Genomic DNA, 22,668 nt, shown 5'->3' with positions numbered 1-22,668 from the left:
ATAATTAATTTATTATGTCTATTGTGTATTTTCTTTCCCCCTCTGCTAATATATAAGTTCTATCAGGGTAGGAACTTAGGCTTTTTTATTTATTGGCATATCCCAAGCATGCAGAATAGTGTTTGGCACATAGTAGGTGTTCAATAAACATTTACTGAATTGAACGAAATATCTTGAAGCTTTGAGATAACAAGATGCTTCATAATATAGAGGACATGTCATTCATCCAAACATTGATAGGGCACCTACTATGTGATAGGTGTGGATACCACAGACATGATCCCTGTCCTCAAGGAGGTCTCAGGCTAGTGTGGACACAGGCAGGCCCACAGACAATTACTGGCCAGAGTTATGGGCACTCTGACACAAGCATACACTTGTGGCTATAGGGTCACAGAGGAGGGGGTTTATGTGGATGGTCAGGAAGATATAAGAAAGGACACAACACTGAAGCTGGCTTTTCATATAGAAAGGGAGCTACCTAGGGGTGCCTGGGTGGCTCAGTCAGGTAAGTGTCCAACTTCGGCTCAGGTCATGATCTCATGGCTGGTGAGTTCAAGCGCTGCATCAGACTCTGTGCTGACAGCTCAGAGCCTGGAGCCTGCTTCAGATTCTGTGTGTGTCTCTCTCTCTGCCCCTTCCCCACTTGCACTGTGTGTGTGTGTGTGTGTGTGTGTGTGTGTGTGTGTCTGTGTGTGTGTGTGTGTGTGTGTGAATAATAAATAAACCTTAAAGATTCTCTTATGATTTGTTTCCCTCTCTTAAAAAAAAGAAAGAAAGTGAGCTATCTAGACAATAAGGACATTGGACTGGATTTTATGTACACACACTCAATCATGTGTGAGCTATAGAACTGAGAGGTTTACACTTCATCTTAAACAGCCCTTCAGAATAAACACAGAATAAACTTTTCCTTTCAACTTGGTTATTTGCCTTCTTCCTACCCTCAATTCCCTCCAAAAGTATAGGCAGTGCACAAAATAAATAGGCAGGCAATAGAACTTCATACATCTTCATATATCTCTTTCACTAATAAGAAAGGACTTTGGGAATCTATTTAAGTTTATAATTTTTCCTATCTCTGTTGGGATGTGTACTTTTTGTCAGGATCATAATGCAACCGTTATATACATGTATGTGTGTATATATATATGTATATTTATTTATATAGCTCTCATTTAAAATATCCATTGATTACATGTTTATAAAGTAAGTTTTCTGTATTCAACTAAAAGAAAAATCTCTGACTTTATTCTTTGTAGTTGGTTTACTCATTCAACAAAAAATCGTTAAGTGATTATTATGTGTCAGGCATTGTGCTACATGCAAGGCATGCAAAGAGGAACAGAAACATGGGGCACCTGGGTGGCTCAGCTGGTTGAGCATCTGATTCATGATTTCAGCTCAGGTCATGATTCCAGGGTCATGGGATTGAGCCCTGCATCAGGCTCCCTGCTGAGCTCGGAGCCTGCTCAGGATTCTCTCTCTCTCTTTCTCTCTCTGCCCTTCTCCCACTTGCATGTGCACACGCTCTCTCTTTAAAAAAGAAAAAAAGAGGGGCGCCTGGGTGGCTCAGTCGGTTGGGCATCCGACTTCGGCTCAGGTCACGAACTCGTGGTCCCTGAGTCCGAGCCCCGCGTCGGGCTCCGGGCTGATGGCTCAGAGCCTGGAGCCTGCTTCTGATTCTGTGTCTCCCTCTCTCTCTGCCCCTCCCCCGTTCATCTCTGTCTCTCTGTCTCAAAAATAAATAAAACGTTAAAAAAAAAAAAGAAAAAGAAAAAAAGAAACATGTTCCCTGCCCTTAAGAAGACTTTAGTCTAGTGCCATATTCAGACCTGTGAAAAATAAGAACAACTGAAGTGTTACATGTAGTGCAAAAGAAAGATTTAGGGCAACAGTCACGAGCTGCAGGTCAGATGCAGCCCACATAAGTGTTTGTTTGGTTCAATAGTGTTGTTGTTTTTTTTTTTTTTTTTTTTTTTTTTTGTTAATTTGAATTGTTTTTCACAAATTAATCTTGATTTCTGGCTTGTCCTAAAAGAAAAATCAGAAGATCTGGTAACTCTGAGCCAGAGCTCCAAAATGGCAACAGTTGACTAAAGCTGAGTCAGAACCAGCTCTTTCAGAGGGAAAGAGAGAGAGGGGGTGAGAGCGGCAGAGCGCCCCAGAATGTGGATGGGCTGGGAGTGGGGGAAGGGTTGCCGATTCCAGGCAGAGGGAATATTTTGCTTATGGCCCGTCCTTAACTAAGCAGCCAACCGTACACAACCCCATGCAAACTTCCACAATTCCATCCCCGTTTTGTCCACAACAATGTTCCTAAGTGTCCATGAAACGAATAAGAATGTGATGAAAGAATTTTACCTCTGGAGGAGATTATTTCATAGGTCGTTTTATAAATGAAGAAGCAACAGTCTAGAGAGGTTGAGTAATTTGCCCGATGTAGGGCTGACATGAGCCTGTAGCTGTTCACAGATTGTACTAAGGGCCTGAGGAAACAGAGGGGACTTGAAACACAGCGCAGTATAGTGGGCATCTGTTGTTTTACTTACCCAGCCTCCATTCTTCCTCTCTCTGGAAACAGTACCCTTATTTTGCTCGGGGAGCCACCGCGCCTCCTTATTCCACGTGATGCTGGTGGAATTGAGTCCACCTGGCTTCTTGGATGGCACGTGACCCAAGCCTGGCCAGCTATACCCATCCTCCCGGAGCTGTTAAGAAAGAGGCATAATCCTTTCAGTGGGGGTTGCTGAGAAGAAAAAATGCAATTCTAAATGATGCTATTAGAACCTAACCTAAGATAGCACGATGTCAGGAAAAAACGATAAGCTACCGTTCCTTGGGTAAATTGCTCAACTCTTCTGAACCTCAGTTACTTCATCTGTAAGTGGAAATAATAATTCCCTACTTCCAAGAGCTATAAGGAAATAATGTATGTAAAATGGCTGGCACACAGTAGGAGTTCATTAATATTGGCATCTTGTCTTTCCCTTCCAAATAATGTCAGATGGATGTAACATTACTGTAATTAAAATGTAAGAAGTGCATTGGCAGACGTTCCTTACAACATATTGAGAACAGCTTTTTCAGTAGCTACCTTATGTGATTTCAGGGAACTGGGGAGGGAAAATAAAATAAAATGCAGCTTGTTTTCCTGGAACAATTCAAGCCTATCCACTGCCTGCCAAGTGTAGCCCATAAGTAAGTCTATGTCTGCATTCATCTATTATCTCACCTCTGTATAGATAAAGTGGTTCTCCTATCTGATCACTGGCCATTTTATTTTTCAAATGGGAACTCTTTTGAATCCCTGGCAGTCATTTAGCTGACAGCTCGGATCATAACATAACAATAACATTAGTGAGCAGTTGTGTTACTGCTTTTAAAGCACTTTACAAATCTGAGCTAATTAGCATGAATGCGAACATGCTAGCTTTTTACGGATTAATATTGCAATTATACTTTGCTTCTTCAATAAAAATGCAGTGATCTTTTTTCACCAGAAATGGGAAGAAACGAAGCCATAAACTGCCTCTCCAATGGATTCAAACACAATGTAGTTAAAATGTGAGACAGACACTTTATTGACTGAATGTTCCTCTAACAACACTTGTGAGGATTTGCAGATATGGCACCTCTTACTAATTCTGTTTTAGGACCAACGAAGGAAATAGAGTGTATTAATGGGGGACAGAAAAAGAATTTGTTAACCCAAGATAAGTTTCCAACCTTCAAAATATACTTTCTACTCACTTCTAGACTTCAGCACCTCAAAGAGATCAGAAAAAGTATCTGGTTATAATTTATTCTTAAACCAAATGAGAAAATACCAGTTCCCATAGTATTCCAAAAGACCCTCTTCTTTTTGTTGTGAATTAGAATATAATAGAGTGAGGTATAGAGGGATAAAGACTTGGACTGAAATCTCACCTCGAGTACTCAGCTGTATAACTGTAACTCTATGAATTTTGGTTTCCTTGACTCTAAAATGAGGTGGGGGCGGGGGATAAGGGGTGATAATATTTACTTTGCAGATTTCCTGGGAAGCCCAAAAGCGATTCTTTTTTTTTTTTTTTTTTTTTTAACGTTTTTATTTTTTTATTTTTGAGACAGAGAGACAGAGCATGAACGGGGGAGGGGCAGAGAGAGAGGGAGACACAGAATCAGAAACAGGCTCCAGGCTCCGAGCCATCAGCCCAGAGCCCGACGCGGGGCTCGAACTCACGGACCGCGAGATCGTGACCTGGCTGAAGTCGGACGCTTAACCGACTGCGCCACCCAGGCGCCCCCCAAAAGCGATTCTATCCTACACAATATCTGGGATATGGGAGGTGATCATACTAGCCATGACCCATCCTCTCTGTTTGTAAGTCATCCTCTTCCCTTTCTACTCTAAAGTTATTCTGACATTCATTCGATTTCAGTTTATGGGAAGCAGAGCATCATAATGAACTAAAATGTTCTTCTCATGTTTGTGTTAGCTATTACAAATAACTAAATTTACAGGGATTGGAATAATTACAAAAGTTCATTTTCATGCGAAAAATCTAAACATAGGATAATTCAAAAACTTTCTTTTAACATACTATGAAATTGTAGAGATATGGCAGTTAAATTTTGTTATTTTGTCCTCTGTTCTTTGTACAAACTTAGCAAAAAGTGACATGAGGAGGTATGACAGTGGAGAGGCTGCCTGGGTCAGTTAGAAGGCTGTCTTGAGCACACTTAAATTGTTTCATTCATTCATTCATTCATTCATTCATCACTTCAATATTTATTGAGCATCTATGACGTGTCAGACACCATGCTGAATGTTGGTGGTATAAGGACTAGTATGCAGACTAGCAGATAAAGCCTTTGTCCTTAAAGAATTCATAGTTCAGAGCTAGAGGCAGACAAGTGAATAAACAGTTATAGTAATATGAGTTGATAAATGCTAAGGTACATGAATACTTTAAAAAATTTTTTTTAATTTATTTTGAGTGAGAGAGAGAGCATGAGCAGGGGGAGGGGCAGAGGGAGAGAGAGAGAGAGAGAGAGAGAGAGAGAGAGAGAGAGAGAGTCCAAGCAGGCCCCACGCTCAGCGTGGAGCCTGATGCAGAGCTGGAACCCACCAACCATGGTGAGATCATGACCTGAGCCAAAATCAAGAGTCAGCACTTAACCCACTGGGCCACCCAGGTGCCCCTAAGGTAGATGAATACTTAAGGCCAATATCTAATTTCTTGAGAAGTCAAAATTTGAGAGAAATGGTGTTTATCTTTCACAGTTCCTAACATGATTTGTAGAGGGTGAGCACTCAGTAAAGGGTCAAAAGACCCAGATTCTGGTCCTAGCTCTGTCTTTGACTAGCTATATATCCTTTGATAGTCATTTCAATCTTTTTTTTTAATTTTTTAATGTTTATTCATTTTTGAGTGAGAGAGAGAGAGAGAGACAGAGAGACAGAGCCTGAGTGGGGGAGGGGCAGAGAGAGAGAGAGGGAGACGCAGAATCCGAATCAGGCTCCAGGCTCTGAGCTGTCAGCACAGAGCCCAACGCAGGGCTTGAACTCACGAACCGTGAGATCATGACCTGAGCTGAAGTCGGACACTTAACCGACTGAGCCACCCAGGCGCCCCAGTCATTTCAATTTTCTGAGCTTGTTCCTTCATCTGTAAAATGTGACTGATGATACCAGTCCTTACTGGGTTATTGTAAAGATCAATGGTTATGAATGTGAATTTTTAATTAATTGTAAAGATCTCTATAAAATCAGTTACATTCTTAAACATTTTTTTGAATTTTAAAATAGAAGCTGTTTAGTACTTCATATAATCGCTGAATGATCCTTTTCCTTAAAGAAAAAAGAAAAGGAAAGGAAAGGAAAAAAAGAAAACCAGCAGCAGGTAAGGGTCTTTCATTGTTGTCACCTTTCATTGTTCAAAGCAGGTCTGGTTTGAACTTTTCAGCACTCCAGATACTTACCATTATTCCCATTTTACCAATGAGACAAGTGAGGAGCCAAGAATTTGTCCGAGAGCACAATCTCTTCAAAGAAAGCCTGAACTGCTTCCAAAGGACTTTACACACTGGGTCCAACGAACCAAGGTGCACATTACTGTGGTCCTTTTTTTCTCCGGAGGCCCCGCCTCCACTGCACGGAAGGGGCTGGACGAGGCTTCAACTCCGCCCCGTGACGCCTGAGACCCCACCCCAATCCTTCCACCTCTCGCGGGATCTCTCGGGAGGACGGATGGGTTTAGGTCCCATCATGGCGGCTGAAGAGGCGGATGTGGATGTTGAAGGGGACGTGGTGCCATCCACGGCACAGCCAGGGTGAGGCGTGGAGACCGAGTGTCGCTGGGATGGGGAGGAGCGCGGGTGCGAGGAGAGTAACCTGGAAAGGCTGCGGGTCCGGCAAGGAACAGGGAAGCGGAAGACCATCCGCTGGGCCAGGGTCTCCTGGTGGCCAGGGAGGCGCCGCGCCCATCCCGCCTGTAAGCTACACCTGAGCTCCGCGGGCGGGGACCTGAGGCCAGTGTCGGACGGCTGTTTAACCTTTTACCGGGATGTTGCGAGGGCGCCGACTTCGCCTAGCACATTGCACTCTCTGCAACAATTAGATTCCTTCCTCCTTTAGCTCCACCGCAGAATCTCGCCAGAATCCGCCCACTTGCCCCCTCTGGACAATAACTAAAACAAGGGCGAACTCTGGGTGGGACCTGAGCTCTAGAATCCTTAATTCTGTCGCTGTAAGCCGTGTGACCTTGGGCGTGTCGTTTCATCCCTACTGACCATAGGTTTCACTTGGGGTTAGTTGTGAAAAACTTCCTGAAAGGCAGCTTGACTTGAAGGGATAGGACTTTAGGACAGCTCTGGGTTCTCCTGCATCGGCCGGACTTGCCAGTTGCTAGCAGTGTGACCTTGGGCCAGACATCTAACTTGCCTGAGCTTCAGACAGCTCATGTGTAAACTGACAGTCATGGTGTGTGCCTCATGTGGTTGTTATGAACATCAGATGAAGTAATCATGAGATGTGCTGTAGCATACAGTACAAGCTATGTAAATGTTTTATTCTTCACTGTCTCCTTACCCCCGTGGAAGGTACTATGTGGACCTAGTGAGGGGTCACTATTTAATACTTGCAGATTCTTGGAGAACAGGCCAATGTGGTTTTAAGCAACAATCTCCAGCTTGAGAGATCTAGCCTTTTGGCTGCTTGCTTTCCAAGTAAGAAATTGATACGTACTATTTTTAAAATGTGCTTCCCCAGTCACCTTTTAGAAGTGGAAGAGGCATAGACGGGTCGGGAATCAGGTCAGGAATAGGAAGACCTCGGTTCTAAACTCAGCCAGTTATGTTGCTTATAAATGCCAACAGCCTCATTAGAAGTCTGTTAGGTTGAGTGAACCATGTGGATTTGCTAGTCTTAGACCATTTCTTGACTTAAAAAATGGCAATTTCATATGGTCCAACGTAATATTAGGGCCTCTGTAAATTTTGGAGAACAGTACCAACCTTGCCAGTGAGGGATTAAGATAGTGGGTCTAAAATTCTACTGAACACTAAAGCAGTATAAAAATGTGAGGAGTAATGAAATTCATATAGTCATTCTCTCCCAAACTATTAGGCAAAACTGTACAGATGAGTAAGGAGCCTTTAATAACAATCATTGTTCGTATTTGTGTAGATCAAGTTAATCTTGACCAAGTGCTCTTGCATGGATGACTTAATTTACTTGTCACAATAAGTCCATGTGATGAGCAAGGGATACTTATCTGCAGTCCAGAGAGAAGTGAGTTGGCCTCGGAAACTCAAAATGTCTGAGAGCATTGGCTCTACCCCTTTACCATAGGTTCTTTATTTTTCTGATCGTGTTTAATTTTTCTGCCTTTTTCTTTCCTTTCTCTTGCTAATGTGCTTGAGCCTTGGGTCTGCTAGTGACATCTATGATCATCTTAGATTCATGCAAGCAGGACTACAAAAGTTACTGGTTCCTGATGGTCAGAGCCATTGCCTTACCCAACTCCAAGGAGCATCATTAACATTATATTCTGCTGAGTGGTGTTCCCTGATGTTGGAGCTCCAGGCGTATGGAATGTAGTGTGAATGGTGCCCCTTGAGGTATGTAGTTAAAGCTAATGACAACGTCTGTGGAACCGTTGAGGATTAATTGAAAACACACTTCTAAGTACTTGCTAAACTCTAGCTACCAAAGTTAGAAGGGGGCATTGAAACTTTGGTTTCCCTTTTACTTCTACCTTTTCGTTTTCATCTTCCTTTTCTTCTGCTTGTCCTTAAAGTGTTCCATGGGGTTTTGTCATCAGACAAAACTAACAAAAACTAACACTAGCCACGCAGCCCCTAGTTATGCCATCTCTCAAGATTTAAAATTGCTCTCTGGTAGATTGGAACGTGTAAAATATTGCCAATGTTCAACCATTTTTTACCATAAAAAAAAAATGACAGTTATTTCAAGTTACACCTTAAAACATGCTGATGTTTCCCAAATCCATCACCAACTCACATCTCTCCTGAGCTTTAGATCCATTTATCTACTTCTCTGAATCTGTTTTTGGATGTTTCATAAGCACCTCAATCTCAGCTTACAAACTTTTCCCAGCACACCTGCCATCTGCCTCTCCAAGTTCCCTAGTTCAATAAATGGCACCATCCACTCAGTAATTCAAGGCACAGACCTAGACTTTATCCCTTTTCCTTACCTCTCTTCTTTCACTCCTTCTGTCCTGTTGGTTGCTAAAGGTCTGTTGATTCTAAGTATCCTCTCAAATTTATTCACTTCTTCCTGTTCATACTGCTTGTTCCCTAGGTCTAAATTACTGTCACCTCTCTTAATATTTATATAATCACTCACTCTCAACTTGTCTCTTTGTCCCCCTTCTATTCCTTACTGAAGTTAGATCAGTCTTTCTTACATCCAAATCTGATCATGCTGTTCCCTTCAGTCCCTGATTTGTTTTATGATAAAATTCTCATTCCGTAACTCTATAGACCTGGGTGACCCATGTTCCACCTATCTTGTTCGTTCATTCAACAAATGTTGATTGAGCACCTTTTATATGGCAAGGCCTACATATATAGCAGTTATCAAAGTAACTCCTTGCTCTCCTAGAACTAACATTCTTATTGGGTGAGAGACAGTAAAACTTACATATGGGCCAGATGGGGATACATGGAAAAAGATAAGGGGAAGTGGATGACGTGTCAGCTGTATCTTAGGCACTTACCCAGGAAAAGTGGGTCTGAAACTACAGGGCCTTAGAGGTCAGCATGGATATGGTGGAAGGACTGGATTTGAAAAGGGAGGAAGCCACAGGGTTGGCAATGAATTGAATGTCCATTGTGAGGAAATAAGGGCAGGTTCAGATTTCTGGCTTGGGAAACTAGGGCAATTAATATGTTTTGAGATAGGAAACAATGGAAGAGTAGCAGATTTGGGTGGAATTTCTCAACTAAGATTTAAACGTTAATTTATGCCTACCTGTGGAGATTCAGGTAGGTGTCCAGATGTATACACCAGAGGCGTGGAAGTTGCTAGTCCTTATGGAGGAACACTGTAAAAAGATACCTGCATTGAACCTGAAGTGATACTAGTCCCACCTCCTGCACCCTTGGCAGACTTCCTTACGCAAAGTTTTCCTTCTGCTGATACAAGTCTCAGAATCCTTTGGAATGCTACCAAATCACAGTTAACACCTGAGTTAAAACCTTTTTGCCATCAACAGCAGAGAGAAATTAATTGCTTTTAGTTCACTGTACATAATCCATTAGTCCCACAATTTATTAGAACTACTGTAGAACTAATTGAGGATTCAGAAGTATAAACCTGTAGATAGGTTTTTGCAGCCTAAGGTACAAAATTCTTACCACTAGAGTAGGCCTGGGAAAAGTCAGTAATTTTCTAGGAAACTATAACTTCAAGACATAAAAAAGCAAATATTAAATTTAATTATATCCTAGATTGGGCCTTCTAAAATTTAACTGTTTGGCTTTTTTGCATAAGAAGTGAACAATGTGACTTCAGAGAGTTTTTAATAGTTTGGTGAAAGGAGTGAGAATTAACAGTTTAGTCCCCGTGGATGTAGAAAAACCCCCAGATAACCCAAGTTAATTTTTTTTTTTTTTATTATATGAGTTGTTATTAAAACATCAAGTTTTCTGTTCTCTTTACTGTGAGTATTTTCTATTTTGGTTCTTTGATCCACTGTTTTGTTGTTTCACTTTGAGGGTGGTGCTGCTGTTGATGGCCTTTATGCTTTCGATATAACTAAAAGAATTAATTGTAAAGTTGAATTCCTGTATTCATATGCATGCACATCAAAAGAACTCTGAAGTGTTAGTTCAGAGCCATAGAGCATGTTGTGGTTGCTGCTGCGGGGTATTTGTTTTCTCTTGAAGTTGTTTACTCTTGGCAAACAGAAGTGAACAGACTAGCTGGTTAGGGGTTGAAATAGGGTGGCTTAACGCCACTGTATATATCACAGGTTAAAGAAATAGAGCAGGCATTTCTGCACTGGTAAATCTGTTTGTTAAGGGAAGAAGGGAACACAATATTTGCGTAACATCTATACCCTGCCAGTCACTGTGCTGTGTAAATTATTTTCATTAACTGGCATAATATCCCCCCCTTTTTTTTTTTTTTTACCCATTTTCTTAATTATTACAGAAGCAATGAAAATACAGCGTCTGTTTTACAAGATCACTATCTTGATTCATCATGGAGAGCTGAGAATGGTCTTATTGTAAGTATTTTATGAAAATATCAGGTGCATTAAGCTACTACTTATTGCCCGGGTACCTCTTTTCTTGCTTGGTGGTTCTCAGCAGTTGCAGAGGTAATATACTGAAACATTTTTCTTGCTTTAAAAATAAAAGAGGGGCACCTGGGTGGCTCAGTAGGTTAAGTGTCCAACTTTGGCTCAGGTCATGATCTCACGGCTGAGGGGTTCAAGCCCCGCTCGGGCTCTGTGCTGACAGCTCAAAGCCAGGAGCCTGCTTTGGACTCTGTGTCTCCCTCTGCTCCTCCCCCACTTGCTCTCTCTCTCTCTCTCTCTCTCTCTCTCAAAAAATAAATAAACATTAAAAAAGAGAAAAGAAACTTAGTCTTAACTTCTTTGGACTTTGAAAAATGGCCTGTTGAGAAACAACTTTGGAGCCAGCTAGATTTAGGTATATATCCTTGCCCTACCACTTACCAGATTTTTGAACCTCAGTTTCTTCTAAAAGATGGGGATCGTTGCAGGGTTCATTTTTTTCACTTAGCAATTACTTATTGAGTACTTACTGTGTGCCACACACTAGGACAGGTTCAGGGGAAACATAATTGAGACATAGTCTTGCTCACAAGAAGCTTGTATTCTAAAAGGGAGTCAGGTGATAAATAAGTAGGCTAATTAATTACAGACTGTGAAGAACATAAGATGATGGCTGAGAGTAATGGGGTGAGCCTATTTTAGATGAAGGTGTCTTTGAAGGAAACTGAGAAGGTGACAGTTGACAAGTAACAAAGAGGAGTAGATACATGAAGAGTTGAGGAAAAACATTCTAGGCAGAAGGAATAGCAGCACAGAGGCTCTGTTTGAAAGCCAGTATCTAGAATGTAGTGGGAAAGCGGGGAGTGGCAGGGTTGGAGAGGCAGACCAGAGCTCTGTCATGTTTGTATGCAGCAAGAGTAGCACCAAAGAGACCAGTTGGGAAACATTTGTGGCAACCTAAGCAAGAGTAGATGGTGGTATGGCCTGAGGTTGTGGCAGAGGTGTCAGATTTTAATTATGTTTTGGACATAGAACTGCTTGGTAGATCGGATATGGGATTGAGAAAAAAGGGAGGAATCCAGGATGATTCCTAGGTTGAATAAGTAGGTGACTAATAATGCTGGGTACAAAGTTGGGAACACGGGAGAAGCAGGTGAAGGTATATGTTAGTGAGTTTTGAATATGTTAATTTTTGAGAAGCCTGCTAGATATCCACGTGGACATTTTGAGTTGACAGTTGGATATAACAGTCTAGATGGAGCCTGGAGAAGAGACCTGAGCTGAAATTTTTTAAGTTTTGAGAGTTGAAAATGAGTATGATCCTTTAAGGAGAGATTGTGCCGTAAGGGAAAAAAGTGTGGTGAGTTTTGGAAATAGGTGAAATATCTAGCAACATGCTTGCTACCTGATAACTTTTCGTACATGATAGCCATTATGACTTTAACATGGGCAAGGAGCCTGAGCCTTGGAATCCAGCAGTCTTGTGTACCAACTCTCTACTCCTCCACTTGAAACATGGATGCATCAGTGAAGTAGTAACACCTATCTCACAGTGTATCGTGGGAATCAGAGATATGTCTGTGCTTAGTAAATGGTAGCTTTTATTATTTGTAATCCTTGTATCATGTATTTCATTTAATAAGACATAGAAGATAATTTCAAAAAGCGTAAATAAAAAGAAAAATATTTATTTTTTAATAGCCTTGGACTCTGGATAGCACCATCAGTGAAGAGAACAGAGCTGTCATTCAGAAGATGTTGTTGGAAGAAGAGTATCCTTTAATGATCATGAGGAAAGTAAAACTCTCAGGGTTAAAAACCTGTAAATGCAAGACTTACAAAAGAGACCACTGTTATTACTAGATGGATCTTGTTTGGCCCCAGACTGCAGTTACATAATGTGTTATCTACCTATGAAAAAAGCCTCATTTTATTCCTTTGGTTCTGTTTTACTGCAGAGTTTGAGATCTGACTCAGTATGTTTGAGTTTCTTTTGTCAACCAACTCTTTATACTATCTGAATGTTGAATAGAAATTATAGGATGTTTTACGTCAGCTGGAACCTTTAATCCATGTCCAAGATCATTGAGTCCAGGCCTTTATCTTCAGTTATAGAAGCTGAAACGCAGAGATGTTAACTTACCCAGGGACACAGAATTAGAATATGTAAAAGTTCTCCCTTCTTACTCCACCAATTTACAGATGTTACATGGTAGGAATCTAAGTAAAAAGCACAAAACAAATAACTGCAGGTTGAAGATTTTTTTTCCCTCAGAAGTCATAGATCTTTATCCACAGTTTAGCCACTAGCTTCTTGTCCATGTTTAAATTTGATGATGGCAATTTAACTTCTTTGGGACTCTGTTTTCTTATATGTAAAATGAAAGGATTGAACAAAATGATTTCTGGTTTTATGATTTTTAAAGATTATTAATAATAGTCTGATAAATGGGGTTATTTTTAACTCTCTCATCTGTATTTTTTGGATATCAACCTCCTTGTTAAGCCAGAATTCCTCTGTTCCCTTTATTCAGTTATTGCTATGTTGATTTCAGAGTGTCTGTGTACCTTTAATTATCCTAGGTTAACTCCTTTTAGGCTTTCTTATTCTCTTACTTTCCCCAACATCATAGCTACAGCCTAGATCATTGCTTTTCAATAGAAAAATAGTGCAAGGCACATATATCATTTTAAATTTTCTAGTAGCCACATTTAAATCAGGTAAAATTAATTTTATTAAGATATTTGATTTAATCCACTATATCTAAGATAACATTTGAACATTTAATCAATAGAAAAACATTACTGAGATATTTTACAATCTTTTTTTATATGTGGCTATCGGCTAATGCATCGAACCTTGCAATTCTCAATGAATATTTAAGTGGTCATTGGCTCACTTCCAGATACGGAAACATAATGAGAGTGAAAGCTGTGTGAACTTTCAGAGGACAGGGATGTTTGTTTTCTTGTATCTTGGTCCTCAGCTCCTAGTACCTAGCGTAGTTCCTGACATACAAGATATAGAGTCCATATTTGTTAAGGGAAGAACATCTCAGACTAATCTAAGAGTATTACAATGGGCCAGTTTTAAGAAGTTTGAGAGGGAGGGTCCATAGCAGATTTGACCTAAGTTATTTTAATTAAGGTAGAGAACAACCCTGAATTCTGTTCCCTTTAGAACTATGAAATCATAGTCCCCAGTTAATCCTGGACAACCAATCAAATTCATCTATTACATTTCCCATATGTTTTAAGAAAAAATTATTTAAATGAAACATTTAAGGCTACATTCTTCTCTTAACCACTTCTATCTAATAGGGAATATAGGAGAAGCTAATATTTTTGTAGCACACATTTTGTGCAGGTGCTATGTTTGTGTGATTTCACATGTAATATTTAATCCATATAACAGCCTTGTGAGGTATATTTTCATCATAATTTTTGCAGACCTGGAAGGGTTTTAAGAAGAACTAGTTTAGCTAAGGTTCAAGTGTGATTTTCATGATAATGAGTGCCTACTTAATATAAGTCACCTAAAAATTACATGATTTTATTATTGTTTAAAAAGTTTCTTTAATAATTACACAGGTATTACTTATCTAAAAAATCACTTCCAGAAAATTTCTGGCTCGATCAAAAGGAAGGTGATAAAAAATACATGAAGAGGTAAAATTAATTTTTAATACTCTTAACAGTATGAACTGTATTTTTAAAAATGTGTTCCTAAGCTCCCTTATTTTCTTTTTCATGTGGTGCAGTCTACAGAAATCAGCAAAAATCATGTATGTACTTATATGTTTTATATTCTAAAATTATGGGAGAATTAAATAAAAATTATAGTTGGCCTGTGGAAAAACTCTTAACCTTGGGTTGTACAAAAATATAAAAATCAAAGTTTCTTATACAGATGTTGGAATGCCACAAGATAATTTTATGATATTATTTATATGTCAGAATTTCTATTATGGTCCTGCATAAGCAATTCCATGAGGTTATGGAAAAGATGTTTTCCTAGGGATATGTGGGGAAATATTTTAAAGCTGCTAATGTGTTAGGAATTGGCTTGATTTCTGTTGTCCTGTCAGTTAATTTTCACTCATTTCAAACAAAAATTTAATTTGAATTTGTGGCCTTCAAAAATTATCTAGAGAAATTAAGTATTAACATTTTATAAATATTCTTTCCCTGTAATTGAAGGAAATTTGATGTTATTTATTGTTTTATAACCTTTCACGTTTGTGGTCCCTCAAAGGGTAGACTTACAAAGGGTAGATTTACAATTGCCAAGGGTTTGAACACTGAGCAGACTTTGGCTTTTGTATTTCGCTGAATAAATAACAACAAACAAAGAAAAAGAAGTTAATAAAGATTAATGGTTTGCTTGAATTAAATTAATGAGCTTCATCACTATTTTATTTTTAATTTCTTAAGGGACTGCGTTTCAGAAGTAATAAACATAATGCCACAGTTTCTTCTTTTCTTGCTTGATGTTTACATAGATTTACATGAAAGAATCAGAGAGATAATATTTCTGGAGCCAATTTAAACACTCATATACCTTTTAGGATTTGGAAATTTATTAATGTCTGCTGCTTTGTGTCCAGTGTAAGGAAGCCTGCTGGCTACCACATTGACTTCCTTTGATGTCTTTTAGTGTTATCTTCACTCAGACTCAAGGATTATGTCTTTTGAGGCTCCTATCATCCTGGGCTAGAGAAGTATACAAGACAGGGTAAATCTGCCCCCAGGTAGAGGCTGCAGCCTTCTTTTTCTTCTTCTTTTTAACTCTTAGACACAGTTTTGAATTTAGCCTATGGCTATCTGTGTAACCTTTAGCTGCATAAATATGGAATGTTCCATTTCAGACTTTTTTTTTGCAATTCCTTTTTTTCCCTTCAGGGCACACTCTCCTACAAAACCAGCCAGTTACTCAGTAAAGTGGACGATAGAAGAAAAAGAGCTGTTTGAACAAGGGCTGGTAAATAGTGCAATTTTTAATTTATAGTAAAATAATTCTAGAAGCCAATATTAAAAGAATTATAAGGTTAATTTGTAGAGACCAGAGATTTCTTTTTAATGATCACATCTTTAGTCTTTCTGTAGTGGCGATGTTGATAGTATAGCATGAGAGAATTCCTTTTAACTCGTGTCTAGATTACTAAAATATTAAAATAGATTTGGATCAATATTTTAGATAGTTTTCATCCTCCCCCCACTCTTTTTTGGTATTGGTAAAACCCAGGAAACTGAGCTCTGTCTGTATACATAACACCAACTACCTAGATTAAAAGGAAGAAAATACTTATCTGATGTTTTCTCTTGGGGGGAAAAAAACCCAGAAAAACAAAAAAACTTGTATATTTGGAACGGTCTGCATAATGAGCTGAGTTCTTTTTTATTCAGATATTTGGCATTGTGCACACAGTCCGAATATTTTTTTAGTGGATGTAGTGGAAGACCAGAAATACTTCTTTTGCATGAATGTTTCACTGAGATCTATTTAAATGTCCACAGGTTACATAATAGAAAAAAAAAAAGTACGCCAGTTTCTAATTCTGAAAATTCTCCTACTAACATGAAGAAAGTTTTACGAAAATATTTGGAAATTTTTTTCTATTAAGTGTAGGTTGTATCTTTTTCTTTAAGGAACATGTTACCCAGTATTATGCTAATTTTGAAATGATATATACTTATATATAGGATATTTATGTAATATTTATGTGGGATTTATGAATGCAAATTGAAATGTCATTGTTAAAATTTCTGCAGATGAGGGAAATAAAATGTATTTGTATTTTTACAGTTATCACCATGACATCTATATATTCTGTGATGTCTTTGTATAAATAAATAAACTATCTTGAAGGTTTTATCTCCTCCTGAGGTTTTTATCCTGTACTGTTGATGTTTTTTATATTGGTATTTCATTCTGTTGCATGATTATCATTTTTATAACTGAACTTTAATTAACTAGTCACTGATTTAAGATTGCTGATTGCTTTGGTGTTTTGCCCCTTACTGAAGACTCTGTGTGTGTGTGCGCGCGCGCACATATACACACCCAATAATGGGTTGTAAATTTTTAGATTATTGTTGACACTGGTGGTAATGATAGGGGCTTCATCTGCATGGCTCAAAATTCATAGGGTATCTAAAGTTACAGGGTATTAAGTCCCCCTATCACTCCTGTCTCTGCCTTAGTTCTCATTGCCGGAGGCAACCATTGTCATCTGTTCTTTGTGTATGCTTCCAGAGATATTTTGTCCCTATATAAGCAAATATATATTTATTTATAGATAGATAGATAGATATCTACTTGTATACATAAACAGATATTTTAAACTTAGAATGTTTTCCCACAAAACTACATGGAACTATTGGTTGTATTCCCAGCCTTTTTAACCTGTTGATATAGTTTGTTTATACACTGAATTCTCTCAGGCTTTAGGGAAAGGAATTGTGTGGTACTGAATGATGAAGGAAGATTTTTCTTTCCCTTTTTTGGGCATAGAGCTCTCTTTTTTCTCTATTTTGAAATTGGTGAGTTTTTTCTTTGTTCCCCTTGTTAGTGTACCATCTCCAGTTTTCATAATGCCTAAGCTCCTACAGCCCCAATTGTCCAGATCTTTGCTGCGTCCAGAAGTGTTCCATGCTACGAAGTTATTCATTTGCCTTCATCCCACAATAAATATAACTAATTTTGCAGTAAGTTGCCCTCAGCTAGGTGTTAGTTAGGAGAAAAATTATTTAAGATAGTTGTTAATTATTTAATTTATACTTACTAGGAATTATCCTAGAAGTACGTTGAGTTTGTTTTTTTTCTTAAGTTTATATATTTATTTTAGGGAGGGCGAGGCAGAGAGAGGGAGAGAGAATCCTAAGCAGGCTTTGCACTGTCAGCACGGAGCCCGATGTGGGACTCGAATTCATGAACCTGAGATTATGACCTGAACTGAAATCAAGAGTCAGAATCGTAACTGACCAGGCCACCAGGCACCCCAAAGTACTTTCAGTTTTAAGAAACGTTCATGTGTCAGATTTTCTCATGAATATCAGAAATAAGTATATAATTAATTTATTATTTGGGTCAGGTCTTGAAGATGATTTGCCACTGTAAGTCATGACCTGTAAATGTCGTAACGTGACCTATAAATCTGGCCCTGAGATCAGCTTACCTGAGTTGTAGAACTACTGTGAAGATTTATATGTCAAGTAATAGAATTGACACTTAAAAATTCCTTTTAGCTTTAAAATTATACTGCATTCCCATGGGCATCTGGGTGGCTCAGTCAGTTAAGCATCTGACTTTTGGTTTCGACTCAGGTCATGATCTCACACAGTTCATGAGTTCAAGCCCCACATGCTATTAGCACAGAGCCTGCTTGGGATTCTCCCTCTCTCTCTGCCCCTACCCCCACTTGCACTGTCTCTGCCTCTCTCAAAATAAACTTAAAAGTTAGAACACCAAATATAGTTTTAAAAAAAATGTTGCATTCCTTTCTGTACTTCAGAAACCTCCAGATCTCCCCCCGGGTCTCATTTTTTTTCCCATCACAGCTTCATTGTTCCCAGGCACACAGCCTTAAACAGTACAGGGCTACAGGAAGCTGTTGGATGCAGGTCCTATCATTTGTGATTCATTCTTGTAAGTCAGTTTACTGCCATACCATGTAGAGTAAAAGTACTATGGGATAGGTAATGGGTATTGTAACCCATGGATCTGGGTTTAAAAAAAAAAAAAAAAAAGGTATTTTGAAATCAGTGTCAGAATATAATCAGTTGATTCTATAAATGGGAAATGTAACCTCCCTTTTTTGAGGCATTTGTTTTTTAGGTTGGGAACCTCATAATGTGCAATATGAATACATAGGGTTAGGAATATATAAGCGGTGCATCTTCATCTCGAAAGCTGTAAAAACTACTTTCTAAATCATTTTGGTCAGTTTTCAGAAGTCTAGATTCTAATGAGTTTAAGAATCTTAGCTATATATGAGACTTCATTGTGTGCTTTAGAAAATAAAGATGGGTTGTTCTTTTAGGTTTTTCTTAATGTGACAGTTGCTTGGAATATTAAGTTAATCAAAATCAATTTCATTTCCATTTTGATAATATAGGCTAAATTTGGCCGAAGGTGGACCAAAATTGCAAAGCTAATTGGAAGTCGCACTGTTTTACAAGTTAAGAGTTATGCCAGGCAGTACTTTAAAAATAAGGTAAGCAGGATATAAATATCCTAGTCAGTAATAATAATTGCAATAAAAATTAGTAAGCAAAAGTAGCTTTTTAATTGAGGCATTAAAGTCAGTGTCTGAAGTTTTTGTAATAAAAGTATTTTTTATTCTTAAAGTACTTAACACATGTTTATCTTCAAAAATCTGAAAGCATATCTTTAGTTTTTTGAGTATTGCTATTGGAAGTCGTTGTTTCCTGGAAAATACCCTTTCTTCTTAAAGATTGGCTGCATTGTAGCTTTTAAGAATGATTAGAGCTTAGGGGCCATAAATATTAACATGATGCTAAAATCTGTTTAATAGCAGTGAAACTTTTATAATTTTTATGTAAAATTATCTGAGAACTTCAGTAAGTTGCAGTGTTATGGTCTAGTGCCTTATCCTTTCAAGTAATCTATGCTATATTTAACCATGTAGTTTTGATGTTTAGAAAATTGTAATATGTTTTCTGCTTGAGTTCTGGGAACACAATTATACAGAATTTGAAAGGGTCTTAAGTGATACTTGCTGTTTTCTTTTAATGCAAATAATAGGTTTTACCCTGTATACAAGATTTCTCTTAGTGTCATTTGAGCATAGGAAGTAGGTAATGGAATGGATTCATTATACATCAGTCATGTGCTCCGTCTTTAACCAAACAAAAGCATTTACAGGGCAGCCCACCATGGCCAAGGTATTATGGAAGAGAATAAAGATTAACTTGGTTATTCGCACTTCCATGCTTCTCAGACTCAAACATGCACAACATCTTGTAGTGTTAATCTTTCTCAAAGATTTGGGGTGAAAGGATACACTGTGATGTTAAAAGAGACATTAATATGTTATGAAATATAAAATTTTGTCTGAATTTTTAGCGTAAAAACAGGAGACTTCGAGTAAATAGCAAGATTGTTAAAAGCTATTCCAGGCTATATGTCCACATCTGTTTTTCTCTCCTCCTACCCTTTTGTTCTTTACACAGTAAGCCAGTTAACCTCAAGTACTGGATCCTGGGGTTCTATTGTGATACAGAATCACAATAAGCTCTTTTTTAGGAGCTGTCATCCTTGGGAATGTCAGTCATGTACAAGATTTTTCAAAAACCATTTATGTAAAGATTTTATTTTAAATCCTTTATATTCATTGACAATTGTTTTCTTTTCCTTGATTAGATATTTATGTCTGTAATAGCAGATATGGAAGATAATTTCATGCTTTAAATTATAAGCTGTATAATGCTGGAACTCTATTAAATGAACCTTTGAAAAATAGTTGTTTCTATTATCACTGTATTTACCTTCAATTTACTAAATAAAGATATGTGACATAGATTCCTTTAAATAATGAGCTGTTTAGCTTTATAAAAAATGATCAGTGGAAGTATCTGACATTCTAAGAATTAAGCCATTAAAAATATTTTAATATCTTAAAGAATCCCTTTGTATGACAGGTTTTTTTTTTTTGTTTGTTTGTTTTTTTGGTTCATTCTCTGGTTGATCTACACCAGATTCCTGTTTTAAACTTAAAATGGAAAAACAAGTATAGTTGTACATGGGTCATGATTATTTGATTAATAAAATCACCAGACCATAAATGAGTCAAATATATTTATGGAAATTTGAAATGATGATATTTTACATTTAAAGTGCAGTTGTGAATCAGTCCTTAGAAGGAAAGCACAATAAAGGTATGCCATTGACATGTACTCGGTTTAATAATTGTATTTATCATATATGTACCAGTGGTTAAATTTTTAAATGTTAATATGGGGGTTTTATCTTGATTTTTAATAAGGTAAAATTAGATGGTCCAGAGAAGGGAACACCACATCAGAAGAGCAGCAGTGGTCTTCAGATTAAAAATGAAGATGAAGGCACAAAGGCCTGGACGCCATCAGGTTTAAGGGGACATGCTGATCCCAACTTGAATGCTATAAAAATTGAAAAGTTATCTGATGATGAAGAAGTAGACATTACAGATGAGGCAGATGAGGTGACTTCTCAAGCTCCTCCCAAAATTCCTGGCAGTGATGTCTTTTTAAACATTCCTAATAGTAAAAGTCGTGAAACCAGTCAAGGAGAATTTATTGCTTCTTACAACCAGGAAGATTCCATATCTAAATCTTCCAAGGAATATTTTGAGAATACAAAGCAGGGTGAAATGGAAGTACTTTCAAGCTCAGGAATTACATTTTGGACTGAAAAACAGAGCACTAGTGACAAAAAATCAGTTGAATTAAATGATCAGAAATGTAATAAACTGGTGAAAAGCTGTGAAAAACATGATGGAAATGGAGTAATAGACGATGCCAGGCAGCTGCCTTTTCCAGAGCTTTGTGAAGTTCGGGAAGATCTGAGTGATGAAGAAATGCTTTTTCATTCTTCCTGCCAAATGGAGGGGGAGAGCCATGAGGAAGAAGAGCTTAAGCCACCAGAACAAGAAGTGGAAATAGATAGAAATACCATTCAAGAAGAAGAAAAACAAGCAATTCCTGAGTTTTTTGAGGGGCGCCAAGCTAAAACACCAGAACGCTATTTGAAAATTAGGAATTACATTTTGGATCAGTGGTAAGGAAGAATTCTATTTTAGATACCGTTTTAAAACTTCTGATACTCTAGGGTATTTTAATGAGGCCTATTGAGGTTTTAGTCATTTACATTGCGAGTGATGCAGAGAGCTTGAACATATGAATATATTTTAATAGGCAAGACTTCAAATTTCTCATAAGGAAGTTTTCTTTGAAAGCTTTGGTACATATTGTCATCTATAGCTATTTCATCCCATCTGTCTGTTCATTAAGGGTATTTGGTCCTGGAAAAAAGGGATAATTTGCTTTAAGAAGCAGTTTCTTAGGACAGTGTTAGGAAGATACAGAAAGAAAAAAACTTGAAAAGGAGAATGTCTTTCCTAGTTTATCATGTACTTGTAAGTACAAAGAGAAAGTTTTGGTAACAAAAGGATAGTGTCATTAAATGTGGCTAGATTACAGAAACCTTTTCCTAAATTGCTATAAATGCTTTCAGCTTTGAACTTGTAACATAATGTGAACGTAATCCCTTCATCTAGCTTCATTAGGATACAGGAATTTTCTGTTAGATGAAGTTCATCTTTTGAATTGTCAATACCTTTTATTTGAATTATTTAGTGTTGGGTGGGGCGCAAACCAAAAAACTTCCCACCTTATTAGCCTAAGTGCTCTGCAAATTGAATTTTTCGTGATAGTTTAATTAAGACATTACCAGACATTCATAATTGTTGTTACTGCTTCTGGAGACACTTAATTGCATAGAGCTATCTTTACAGAGGACTTCTGCCATAACCTTGGAAGATTACCAAAGGAAAACAAATAATCATGTGTATTCTGTCCGTAACCTTCAGTACTCACACAATATTAATTTGACTAATTTTTAAAATAGCTTTGTCAGAAAAGAAAGATTTTTGTTCTTGACTCGTGGTTGTCTTGCTGATGGTTGAGATGGCTAAAAGTAAAATTTCTGGGCAAGGTGGTCTCAAAGGAAAGAATAAATATAAGGAACAGCTGCTATTCGCATAGTACTTAACGGTTTACAGAAAGCTTTTCTATGTTGTTTGATTCCTCACAACAGTCCTATAAAATAGGCAGGTGGTATTTTCTGTGTTTGGGAGATTCTAAGGTCAGGAGAGGTCTAGGGGCCTGCCTTTGATTATATAACCAGCCA

At 37.9% G+C, this 22,668-nt stretch overlaps 1 protein-coding gene across 7 annotated transcripts in view; it reads left to right on the top strand.

Moving 5' to 3' along the window:
• Positions 1-6,212: 6,212 nt before the first annotated feature.
• Positions 6,213-22,668, top strand: part of MYSM1 (Myb like, SWIRM and MPN domains 1) — a 34,395-nt gene continuing 17,939 nt past the window's right edge. For 4 of the 7 annotated variants that reach the window (XM_040470406.1, XM_040470404.1, XM_040470403.1 and 1 more), the window contains exons 1-8: positions 6,213-6,318; positions 10,670-10,745; positions 12,459-12,529; positions 14,349-14,426; positions 14,519-14,542; positions 15,660-15,738; positions 18,875-18,973; positions 20,765-21,537. In XM_040470406.1, coding sequence (XP_040326340.1) covers positions 6,236-6,318; positions 10,670-10,745; positions 12,459-12,529; positions 14,349-14,426; positions 14,519-14,542; positions 15,660-15,738; positions 18,875-18,973; positions 20,765-21,537 — 1,283 coding nt within the window. In that variant the 5' untranslated portion in view covers positions 6,213-6,235. Of the gene's footprint in view, positions 6,319-10,669; positions 10,746-12,458; positions 12,530-14,348; positions 14,427-14,518; positions 14,543-15,414; positions 15,739-18,874; positions 18,974-20,764; positions 21,538-22,668 lie in introns of those variants that run through there. The other 3 variants (XM_040470405.1, XM_040470407.1, XM_040470408.1) reach the window with 3 other exon arrangements.

This window comes from Herpailurus yagouaroundi, unplaced genomic scaffold, assembly GCF_014898765.1.
Source record: "Herpailurus yagouaroundi ecotype Mexico unplaced genomic scaffold, PumYag 77, whole genome shotgun sequence".
Taxonomy (NCBI): Eukaryota; Metazoa; Chordata; class Mammalia; order Carnivora; family Felidae; genus Herpailurus; species Herpailurus yagouaroundi.
Note: the sequence above shows the minus strand (reverse complement) of the source record. Positions and strands in the feature narration are given on the sequence as shown.